This window comes from Nycticebus coucang, chromosome 19 (genome assembly GCF_027406575.1).
Source record: "Nycticebus coucang isolate mNycCou1 chromosome 19, mNycCou1.pri, whole genome shotgun sequence".
In the NCBI taxonomy this organism is placed as follows: Eukaryota; Metazoa; Chordata; class Mammalia; order Primates; family Lorisidae; genus Nycticebus; species Nycticebus coucang.
The window spans coordinates 63,598,123-63,611,136 of NC_069798.1; the positions used below are offsets into that span (position 1 = coordinate 63,598,123).

At 37.8% G+C, this 13,014-nt stretch overlaps 1 protein-coding gene across 1 annotated transcript; it reads right to left on the minus strand.

The window, feature by feature from the left end:
- Positions 1–1,542: 1,542 nt before the first annotated feature.
- On the minus strand, positions 1,543–2,678 carry LOC128572008 (transcription initiation factor TFIID subunit 9). Its single transcript, XM_053571905.1, has one exon. The coding sequence runs from the start codon at positions 2,572–2,574 to the stop codon at positions 1,783–1,785; it is 792 nt and encodes a 263-aa protein (XP_053427880.1). The 5' UTR covers positions 2,575–2,678; the 3' UTR covers positions 1,543–1,782.
- Positions 2,679–13,014: the final 10,336 nt, after the last annotated feature.

Sequence of the window (13,014 nt, forward strand, 5' to 3'; positions counted from 1 at the left end):
TGCCTTTACTTTAGGATTAGACAGAGAGTAGCTTTGCATTCCTGTGTCCAGGTTTAAAGGAACTAAAGGAAAAGTGTGAGCAGGGCTAACATTGGTACGCTTACCCTTCCTCAGTACTGAAGACAAGTAGACTCAATGTGCAGCTTCTCCTGTGTAGACAGAACAGATCCTGGGGGCTGAGATGTCCAAAGAGGTGAAGTAACCATAAGTGGACTAAGGAAAACCTAAGATCTTACCTGGGCCTGCAGAGCGGCTACGGTGGAGGTCGAGGAAAACGGATGTTATAAATACCTGCCTGATTTAAATTTGAGACTAAGACCATCGGTATCATCTTTTATGACTTTTTGATACTTGCTTCATAATTGTGAATTCATCTAAGTGCATGTATATATGTAAACGGATACTTTACATTAAAGTAAAGTATGTATGTAAACGGATACTTTATATTAAACATACTACATATATATTTACTATGCATTAAGTTTAAGGGTATACTACCTTAGCCTATATTTGCAAGTAGTTTTGGTGTTTCCATCAAGGATCGTTCTAGTGGCCAAATAGATAAATAAATGCATTTTTGGAAAATAAGTAAGTGGGTGAATATTTACAGCTAAACAGACAATTCTGTAAGCATAATTTGATGTTTAATAAATGCTATCAGTATATAAATATTTAATAGATAAATAGCAATAGATAGATCTAGCAGTAGATATAGATAAAATATGTATAAGGAGATGAAACATATGGACAAAATCCATGCATATCACCCCCTGGAGTGAGTGAGTGTGTGTGCGCATCTGTGTGCACATGTGTCCATGAGGGCTGCAGAGTCTCCGCACGGGATTTGCTGTCCATCCCAAATCCCCTCACTAGAAGGAAAAGTCAAAAGCAACATGAAAATAACTCTCTAAGCACCTACTAATGTGTTCTAATTATGATTTTCGGTTTAAAAGTTGTGTTCCGCAAAAAATTGATATAAACTTTCAAAGTCGGCGCTTGGTTTATTAATATTTAATTTTAGGTTGTCATATAATCAAGAAACTGTAAAGGTTGTTTTCCTAAACTCTGAGAGTATGAGTGCCTTTATGGTAAGGAGAACATTTATTTATAATTAAAACTTCAAGCTCTTCTTCTATAAATGAAAGAATGATCATGAAACAGACTAAGCCAAATTGAAGAGAATTTTTGAGGAGCCAAGGGGTATCATTTACTTGAGGGATGAAACTATACCTAATTATTGATTAATCATGTTCATGTTTGTAGCACTCCATTGAGGTTCAGGTAGGACCGGGATGCTCAAATTAGCCCACCTCCCTGCAAGCTCGGTGTCAATCTCAATGCAAGGTGTCACAAAAAAGACAAGTCATGGTGAAGCCACCAAGTGTAGCCCCACCCTTATCTAACCAGCAATGCCATAGTGAGATCTGTGTAACACAGAAACGTGTTAAAAATCAATATCATTCCATCAGGATTTGCCTGGACTTAAAGATTAATTGATAGTAGGCTCATGATAAAATAAATTTTTATTAAATCATTTAGCTATTTTTTTTTTCAGATTCATGAATGACTTTATTTTTTTACACTTAAAAGTTGATGAAAAACCACAACTAATCCTACTAAAGAAAATCCAACATTTCACTTGAAAAGCATAGTAACTATATTTACTCATTAAATATTATTTAAATTTTCTAAAACACAATTTGAAGACATCCAGCATGCATGTTTAATTTCAGTACAATGGATTCAAGGCCAAATATACATGTTACATGCATCAAGGCTAGATTACAAATTATCATAGTCATCATCATCATCGTCATCATCATCATCATCTTCACGCTTTCTTTTCAATGCACTGGAGGATTCATTGGTAGTATTTTGTGATACCATATTAGTAGTAATAAGAATGTTTTTGGACCCAATTAATGATGGATTAATCAGAACATTCTGAACTGCTGATGTTGCAGGAATTGAGGCTTTTACAGCTGGGGATTGTGAAGTAGGCATCTGTACTGTAAACCTTTGCCCCGTGAGAGACATTGGAGTCCCCACCTTAGTTGAAACAGACATGGTTTGTGGGGTTGGTGTGCCTAGGGTGGGAGTACTTGGTCTGCTAGTAACAGAACCAACACTTAACCGAGGAACTGTTATTCTTCCTGCAGAAGCAGATGACTTTTTCTGTAGAGACTTAAGCCTATAGTTTGGAGCTGTTAAGCAGTATCTATCAGGTGGCAATCTAGGACCTGAATATGGTTTGATCAATGGCAAAGGGGTTTGGTTTCTTTGCCTTGCAATATCTAATAAAAAATCTCTTGGGGGAGGAGAGGTAAAAGACTGGTCAGCACGACATTGGATTGCCAATCGCACATCATCTGCATCCACAGTAGCTTTCTTAGCATGGCTTGAATAAATTTTTGCATCATCTAGAATTGTGGTCACATATCGGAAGGCAAACTCCAACATCTGATTTATAACTCTTGGCTCATATTCTGTAATCCCCATATCCTTCAGGATTTGTGCCATCATCTGTGCATCTTTCGGCATGCTCTTGGGAGAAGCCATCTTGCCAGACTCCATGATATCCGGTGATCAGACTTCTTTAGCTAAATCACCCACATTAATGTATTTCAGTCCTGATCTTGATGCAAGTTCTTTGCCTAGTGTGGTTTTTCCAACCCCAGGTGTACATTGCCAGAAAGAGAAGCTGGATTCCTCTACCCCTCGGCCTCACCGAGCAGCCTCCAGCCAACGGAAATCATTTAGCTATTATCAGTTGCTTGAACAATGTCTAAGGATAATGTATCTTTTTCTTTAAATCTTGTACTGAAGAGTGAAAGTTTGCTTTTTGGAAAATGAGGGTCTCTCAAAATGTTCTTTCTTTTTTTTTTAAATTAAGCAGTTCTATCAACTCTCTGCTCTTATAGGAAATAACAAGTAGTCTTTTTGAAAACGTTAAAATAAAATCATGAATGTCTTCCGACCTGCTCATTGAGGTGCTCACTCTGTTCAGAATGGTCACGAGAAAACAAGGGGATCCCCCCAAATCAGAGAACTTTCACTGCGGACAAGAGTCTGAGGTTCGGAGCGGACACATTATTGCTGGACAAGAGAGTCTGAGGTTTGGAACAGACACATCATCGCAGTATCCAGGATCACTCTCAGCACAGAGACCTCTGTGAGAGCTGGAATGGACCTTACAGTCCATTCATTCCTCACTATTTAAGGCTTATCAACAGGAAGACAAAGGCCAGGAGGAATTAAACGGCTTGTGTGACAGTGAAGCACGTGGTGGTGGTGCCACTTCACTCACCTGGGGCTTTCGTGCTCTGCCTCTCTCTGTCTCTTAATTATTGACCCTGAAAGTCATCTAACTTCTCATTTAAAAACCAAACAAAAGGAAACAAAAGTGAAGACTTTTGTATAAGTGACCCTTTTACCGTGACATAATACAGCTGGACTCTGACAGCAGAGTGGGTGGGGGAGGATATTGTTCAGAACAAGAAAAATAGCTCCCATCTCTAAGACTTGGAGAATGAAACACAACAGACCGTGCTGTAAACTGATAGTGAATTAGGGGATGGGTATTTAAAATGGCATTTGAGAAAGACAGAGAAGTACAAATACAATGCAAATTTTGCAAATTTAAAAATATATTGTATGAACTTGAATGTGAAAGCTCCTCCCTGCTATCAAGGGTATCAAGTATCTCCCCTTTTAGCTCTTTATTTTTTTATTTTATTTTTTTTGTAGAGACAGAGTCTTACTTTTTGGCCCTCGGTAGAGTGCCGTGGCCTCACACAGCTCACAGCAACCTCCAACTCCTGGGCTTAAGAGATTCTCTTGCCTCAGCCTCCCGAGTAGCTGGGACTACAGGCACCCGCCACAATGCCCGGCTATTTTTAGGTTGCAGTTTGGCCGGGGCCGGGTTTGAACTTACCACCCTCGGTATATGGGGCCGGCGCCTTACCCACTGAGCCACAGGCGCCGCCCTATTAAGTCCCTCTTGCAATCATGTCTTGCCCCCTTAGTGTGACACTAAGGCCCCACCCCCCATCCCTCTTTCTGCTTCCCCCCCATAACCTTAATTGTCATTAATTGTCCTCATATCAAAATTGAGTACATAGGATTCATGCTTCTCCATTCTTGTGATGCTTTACTAAGAATAATGTCTTCCACTTCCATCCAGGTTAATACGAAGGATTTAAGCCTTACTAAAATGACAGGGTGCACATCATCGTGGCAATCTTCTAACTAGTCAGTGTTTCTTGTGTGTATTAGTTTTATTGCTTTCTTTTGATAGTGCAAATATGAGTGTGAGGAATTTTGGAAAGAAGATGGGTCAAAAAGTAAAGAAAAAAAGCTATTTTTTGTGCTTATATGCATCAATTCTTGCTATAACCTGATGGAATTAAACTCATTGAGGAAAATTTCATTATTTCCAGTCGCAATACACATGTTCTTGTATGGATGGGTTGGACAGACATGTGTATGGGTGTGCGTTTGTGTGTGTGGAGAGGTAAATAAATGGAAATTTAAGGAAATAGCATCGACTTCTCACCTAGAAATTGACATTTTTCTTACTCCCAGAAATAATACATTTTGAATGCATAAAAGTTAAATAAATCTCAAAGTCACATGAAGTATTTTCTGCCTTGGTTTGATATGTCATCTCTTTGCTTTTATATCCCTGTTACTGTGGGAACCTGGATGAACCTGTAACCTCCCTTTCCCAAAGTCCTTACAAGATAAAACAGAAGCATTAGTAAAGGCTGCATTAATTCTAATGAACACTGATTTCATTCTTGTATTCTCTTAATAAATCATTGATAATGCAACATTTTCTTTGGAAAGTTATTAGAACCAGGTAACCATTAATAGCTTCAGTCCGGCTTTCAAAATTCAGCAAGTGTAAAAAAAGACTTCACATGAATATAAAGCGAATTAATTTGCATAATGAACTTTTTCTGTTCAGCCATGGCCAGGGTAAGAGAATTCTCCATGAGCTGTTAAATTACGTTTCTGTTTTGTTTCAGTGCACCTGAAAAGTACAAAATTATAAATCTCATCTGGTGGAAAGGATACCATGCAACCTTGTGACAATTCTTACATTTTTTGATAAAGTTGCTGTGTCAAAACTAGCTATATTATTGTCAAAATTAACATAGGTGAAGCAAGGATACTGCCAAAATTCGACTTTTATTCAGAGAGAGGTGAACAGCTGGAGTGGTAGATTTTGAGCACATGGGGAACATGAGCTGGCCTATTTCAGAAAGAAATGTGTTCATGCTGACCCCAAGGTTTTGTCATGAACCACTGCAGGATGGACACAGTATCAATGGAGAGGGAGGAAGCTACGGGAAAGACAGATCCGAGTTCAGCTCTGGACCCAGACATGTGGGATTTGAGAGGTATATATGAAAAGACAATATGAATTATCAAATATAAACATGAAACAGAGAGGCTGATAAATCAATCTGAAGCTGGAGGTCAAAAAGAAAGAAGGGATAAAGAAACAAATTTGGTAGTAATATACATTCAGATAATATTTGAAGTCATAAGACCAGATTCAATCATGAAGAGTGAGTCTAGGCATAGTATCGATATAATAGAAGGGCACCTAATTCAAGTTTTACAAACTTGTTAGTGTTCTGTGAATATTGTTTGGTGACATTTTTCTCATAGAAAAATATGACATTAGGTCTGTATCGACAAATACACTAATATAATCTTTTTTATTATTGCTATAAATTTAGGGAGTACAAGTGCGGTTTTGTTACATGGACGTACCACATGGTAGTGATGTGTGAGCTTTCACTGTGACCATCATCCAAGCAGTGTACAGCGTACCCCTTATAATTTTTAAATAATGTAAAGTTTTTAAATAATTTAAAGTCCACTCATGTCAGGTGCAAATTCAGTGACTGTAATAACTTTCCAGAGCGGAAAGACATCACCATCAGTCAGTTTGTGAGCATTTGTGTTTGTGAATCTCCCTCACGCCCATTTAGAGTTAATTCACATTCCCAAAGTCACTTCATAGATTCTGTGAAATGGATACACCATAATTTATTCAATCTTCACTTATTGTATATCTAGAATGCTTCCTTCAAGGCAATTTTCTAATATATACTGTAATTTTAATTTTTTTCTCTCTACCTTTTGTTAGATTCCATTACTGTGATAGTCCACTATACATCTGTTATTCTTCAATTTTTTTTAATTTCTAATTACTTTACTCTTTATTTTCTTTTTCCTATACTTTTACTGTGTTTATTTTAAGCCTGTACTCTACACTAATCAGTTTTTCAGTTGACTTAATTCTGTCTTTTTCGTATGTACTTTACTGATTAATTCTATAATGGTATATACCTTTGGCCCTCAACATGCTTCCTCGCTATCAGAATGCAGGAAGGCCCCAGGGATCCCATCCTGATGCTCACACATTGGGCTGGGATTGAACCCCACAACCGAGGGGATACAAGGGAAATGTGTCACTTCAGCTGTGGGCTTAGGAAGGACTGCGGGTAACCAGCATGGGTTCGCTCTTCTCTCCCATCACTTCTCCCTGAGGAAGCAACTGCTTGGTCGTGAGAATAAGACCCATGTGGTGAGGAAGGGGAGCTAATAGACAGCTAAGGAGGAATGAGGTCTGTTACCAGCCACCTGAGCGGGTGCCTCAGCCCTAGCTGACAGCGTCACTAACTCTCTCCTGCCTTTGCTATGTTTCTCTCTTTCCCTTTTGGTAAAAATGGAAGGCTAATGTTCACGGTGAATATTAGCCCAGATTTAAATGTCCTGAAAATTTGGAAGGACTTCCAATCCATCAGCCACTCTACCTTACTTTATTTCCCCACTTAATAATTCCTTTATCCTCCATCTTCTATGACAATAGGGTATTGAGGGAATTATTGTTATTATTATTATTAGTTATTCTTTACTTTATTATTCCCCCACTTAATTCCTTTGTCCTCCACCTTCTATGACAACAGGGTATTGAGGGAATTACTATTATTATTAGTTATTCTGAGAGGGAAACACATTCATACACTATGTGAATTTTCTTTAGCATGTGCTTGTCATGTCTTTCCCATAATTAGGAAAGTTACTGCTTTTCTCCCTTTAAAGGAACCTTTTCAATAGATAACTGTAAGATTTCCAGCTAAGAACGCTGAAATGGTATGATGTTAAACCTACAGTAATGGTTAGCCTACTTTTATAATTTAGAATGTCATCAAAAGGACCGATAGAAAGGCCTTGACCCCTTCTACTGCTTGTACTATCAATGTGGTTAGATGTGTCTAAGATTTATGTTCAAAGTATTGGTTAATATCATGTGTAATACAAGATCATACACATGGATCTTCAGACATTATTTTCTGTCTAGGGGACTTCCATCCACTCATTCAGCCTCCTGCTTCATAATTTGATGAAAAAAAAAGGATGAAAAATTTCCTGTGTCTAAAGCAAATATTTCCACAATAGATTAACAATGTGCAAAGGTGTTACTTAATTCTGAATTACCATTATTAATAGGACAAAAATTAACAAGAGTCTAAAATGAGTGCATTGGGATATAAAATGGTGCCATTCTTAACCCAAAACTGAAGCTATTGAAACTTTTTATTAGCAGCAAGCACCTCTGATTTGAATCACACATGAACATCTTTCTCATATCTGAAGAAACAATTTTGAGTTATTTCTGAGTTAAACATATGGGAGACGACATACGACCCACAGTTTTCCATGAATATTTTTTTCACTGTTCTGTTTGTTTGTTTTTGTTTCTTTGTAAAATACATTTCAGAATCTAAAACTTCTGCCATAACATGCATTACTTTTATAAATATCACGCTTATGTTAACTATGGTCAAATAGTTTACTCACCACTTTAAAATGTTTTTGTTGTTTTGTTTTTACTTGAATCCATTGGAATCCTCTAGGTAAATTCTGGGCTACAAAGTTACAATTTACATTTAAGCAAAACTCATACTATAAAATATCCATGAGAATTTAGACACACACATCATGTTTCTAAGCAATAGTTCTTTGTAATTTTTCAATTTTATTTTATTTATTTATTTATTTTTCCAAGTACTCCTTGGGTTTTGTTTTGAGAGTTAGATTGGCCTCTTGGAACAAATTTTGAAGCAGTTTCTCTTTCATTTTTTCCTGAAAAGATTCATATAAATGTTGCATCATTCCTTTCTCAATTTTAGTGTCAGAATTCACCAATGAAGCCATTTAGACTGGTATATAATTACAGTCGCTCCCAGTTTTTATTTGCTTATGCTTCTACAAGTGAGGCTTATAAAAAAAACCTTGGAATCCCTTTGCGACCTCTGAGTTTTTAAGCTTCCTTGCTTTGGAAGCTTTTCTCAGATATTTCTGCTTATTTTGTTTGAGGCACAAATTAACCAAATAATTTTAACAGGTATAGACTCATAAGTGACTCGGTCAGTGATCCGCAGTGTTCTGTTTTGATAGTCACCTGCGGTTATAATGATTAGCACAGGAGGCAGAGGTGAAATCTGAGACATGTATAAATAATTCACAAGAATGTCTCACTTAAGAGACGAATTTTTGACACATACGTTCTCCAATTTCCCTCCTGTTTTATGGAAATTTATCATCAAATATTAGGAGACATTCCAGGCTCATGTGCATGTTCCTAATTGATAGGTTAATGTTATTCATAAAAATGAGTAAAAGAATAAGAAAACCCGAAGAGTTGCTTCTCTCAAAAGAATTCTGAATAAATTCCCTTTCTTTTCTGTAAAGGCAAAGTAAAGTAAAGGGTTACATATCACTTTTCCTGAATTCTTTTTTTTTTAATTTCAATTAACATAAGGGTACATATGAGTAGGCGACATTCTTTGCATTTATTAAGTTAACATCCAAGGTATAGCTGACTTCTTAAGCCTCTACTTGCCTTAAAATATTTCTTTAAATCCTTCCAGAATTGGGAAATTCCTCTCCTCCCAAACAAGTCATGTTAAGAGGGAGAGACAGAAATGGCTCAGTCTTGCTATGCCTGATCTAATCACAGCTTTTCTCATCTCAAAATAACTTGCAGCTCTCTTTTATCTCAAGATTGTGGGTGATGTCATGCAATTAGTTTTTCCTTTTCAGTGGAGTGAAAAAGAGCACGAGTCATAGAGACTGAAACGCATCTCATTTCTCTGCTCCCACTTCCTTTTTGTAATTACACATGCATTTTCTCTCAGTGATCTATGATAGCTTAAAAGCAATCTGCAATCTTTGACCCGTCCTTCATCAAAGGGTGGAGTCTAATTTTCCCCTCCTTGAATATAGGAAGCACTTAGTGTGCCCTTTAAATACCGAGACTCCCCTGGGAGTGAGTCCACGTGCTTTGTGATGCTGTGTGAGATGACCATGGAAGTGGCACCTGGCTAATCCGGCTGCCCATGAACCATCTCGTTCGTGGTGAAACCACCAGGCCAGACCTTCTAAAGACACCTGTCCAAGTAGCCCACCTGCTCAGCGTCCAGCTGTTTGAGTCCCCTCAGCATCAACTGCTAGGCACAAACACTTGGCTGAAGGAGCCTTCAGAAGATACCAAGTCTCAGACTCCGTGGACGCCTGTCAGGGAGGCATCAGGCGTGATGGACAGTGATGATCTCCCCTTCTGTGCCCACCGTGAATTTCTAACCCAGGAAATCTGAACAGGACAAAACATTGCTATCCATCCTTGAGTCTGTGACCAGTTGTTCCAGGGCTCTGAAGACACAATGGACTTACTCAAACCATAACACCATACTTTGGTGACAATTCATACATCTGCCATTTCTAGGGGGAGAAAAGGGTGTCACACGATGAGGTCTTTGCTACAAACCAATGTCACAAGTCTCCTCGGCACTCCTTGCTTTACAGCGAGGTTTGCATATCCTTTAAGGGTATGTAACATCACTTGCTATCTTAAAAAGAACCTGCAATCCCACAGCAAACACAGTGTGTAATGGCGAACATTATACTTTTTAAACATTTGGGTTCCAATTTGTTCATTTGTTTATTAGAATAAATACTACAAATTGAGTTTTCCATCCCAGTTGTAAAAAGGCTATAAAATCAGGGACATAGCTGCAACTTAGAGACTGTGCCCTATAATTACAAGCTATGTGATATAATTGCATGTACCCTCATATTAATCAGAAATAAAAAAAAAACATTGAGTTTTCATTATTTGAGAAACTGTTTCCCTCAAACAAGAAAAAATAATCAAGATTTTGGGAAATCATTATGGCAGGATTTTTTTGCTATGGAGGCGTGTAACTTGATACAGCAACACAAAATAACATGTTCACCACTTGTACCAATTTGTTTATTAAAAAGTACTGACTGGTTAATATTTTCCAAGTAAAAATATCTTGGCTGTAAACAACAGATGCTTACATTCCTCTGTGCAGAATCAAACCACAGGTAGAAACATCTCACTGGAGTTGAATTTTTAACACCACTCGTGAGAAATGTGAAATATATTTTGCATATTTTATTATACTATATTCTTTTGTGAATTAATTTAAAAAGTAATTATCTGTTTTAGTAGGTTGAAATGGATGGTGACAATATCTGAGAATATATTTTGATCACCTTCTTTATTACTACATTTCATCAAGGATAGCAATAGCTAGAAAAATCTGTATTTTCTTCTTTTTTTTCTAGAGACAGAGTCTCACTTTGTCGCCCTTGGTAGAGTGCCGTGGTGGCATCTCAGCTCACAGCAACCTCTAGCTCTTGGGCTTAGGCGATTCTCTTGCCTCAGCCTCCTGAGTAGCTGGGACTACAGGCGCCCGCCACAACACTGGGCCATTTCTTTGTTGCAGTTTGGTCGGAGCCAGGTTTGAACCCACCACCCTCGGTATATGGAGCCGGCGCCCTACTCACTGAGCCACAGGCACCGCCCTGTATCATCTTCTTCTTTCTTCTGTGTCTCTGCTTCCACGGTCTTCTTCCCAGGGTCTCCCCAGACCCATGGTGGGTGTTGGTACTTGCAGAAAGTGAGAGAACCTGAGAGGAAAGAAGGTTCTAGAATCCTGATGAAGTGGATAATAACCCTTTAAGTCAACAAGGATTTTACTACTCCTAACACAAAATTGATTACACATAAGAAACTTGAAATATACTATGCATAGGAATTTATTTGGTAACATATTTCTGATCAAGATTTTTACCTCAGAAATTTATTTTGTATACATCATTTGCTTCTCTAATGATATTGAGACACCAAGAATACTGTTATTTCAAGGTCATTATTCTCCTTCACTGTTGTACAGATAGTAAATGCAGTTACTTCAATGCCCTGCCAAAAGTTGACCTTACTTTTTTAAGGTCAAATATCCTTATTTTTTTAAAATATTTAAACTTATAATCTTGGAATACATAAACTTATACTATTTGAAGTGAACATTGTGGAAATGAATTTGTAATTTTCTTATGAAAAATGAGTTTAGTTGCTATTCTTACACTTGTCTTCACATGTACTTTTTTTATGTTACCATTTTTACATTGTGTCTAGAGTCCCCTAGTAAAAGTTTCACTGAATCCCTTTTGACTACCATGCCATTGAATTTTATAGAAGAAACCAAGATAAAATAGGATTGTATTGGTTTGGGTGTAGGATTGCACACTGCTACTAAACCACTCACATAGGGCCTCTTGCTACATAGCTGCTTCTTAGCATGATCTAAAAGTACCTGGGTTACAACATCACAAGAGTATCATGATACTTCCCCATTATGTCCCAAACTACAACCAATATAGTGAGTTGGTACAGATAGCTGAGGTGACCCTGGTTTGCCTACAGGAGGCAGGCTGGTCTTGATCTTGGTGGTGTTTTACCTCTGCACCATGAAGGCCTACCACAGATATAAATGTCACCCATACGGTGTTTCTAGGGCAACTGCCCATTCTCAACATTCATCAAAATTCATGTGTGTGCACAAAACTTCTCTTATAAGTCATAAAGCCCAGATCTAATATCCACTTTTCATCTTGAGCTGTCTGCACCAGTTCACTATATTGGTTGTAGTTTGGGACTTAATGGGGAAGTATCGTGATCCCCTTGTGTTTTCACTCCATCTTATAACCATGACTGGGGGCACTTGCATCCAGTCATGTATGGACCTACGCAGAGGTGAGCAGGGCAGCCCAACCAGGGTCTACCTAGCAGGATTCCCTTAGCTCATGAACCTCGTTATTTGCAGGGGGGCTTCTCAAAACAGCAGCAGCTGCTGCACCTGGGTGCTCTTTAGTGTTGCAGTCCCCATTCCGGGTTTACGCAATCAAAATCTGCATTTTAGCCAAATCGTCAGGCAATTCGTAAGCTCACTAGTATCCAAGAGGTGCTGCTCTGGTAAGTAGGTCACTGTCACATCAGCTCTTCTGATCTGTGGGATTACAGGCATGCCGACGTTTCTTCAAACTTACCATTAAATAGTAAATCATCGAGGGGCAAGTTCAAACGATTTAACCACCGAAGATCAGTGTTTTGTGTATTATATGTGTGTGTGTTTGTCCAGCCACTAAAGAGGTTTACTTATAACAATTATTTTTTGAAAATCATTTTCTCAGAAGGGACAGAGAAATTAAAAGATTGAAAGACACATAGTTTTTGATGGCTGATAGAGTCCCAAATCTCTAATCTTAGATTTTTGCAATTACTCCCATAAGCATAAGTTTTAAAGCAATCAGAGGGGTCCCAACTTCATACATACAGATAAATAGGCAGATAATAGACATAAAGGTGTAGCTATAGATATACACATATGCCGTTAGAAATAAACATGACTCTAGAATATTGGAGGCCGTCAACACGTTGTATTATTTGGGACTTTTCATTTCATTACATTTCTGTCATTCACATTTTTAAAGTTACATTTTGTAATCAGAAAAATTTAAGTAATAAAAATACTTTATCATTTGAAAAATATATGTAATCCCTGATAACTACTGATAAATACCCATGTTTCTAATACCAAAAGTGTGAGAAATCTCGTGTAA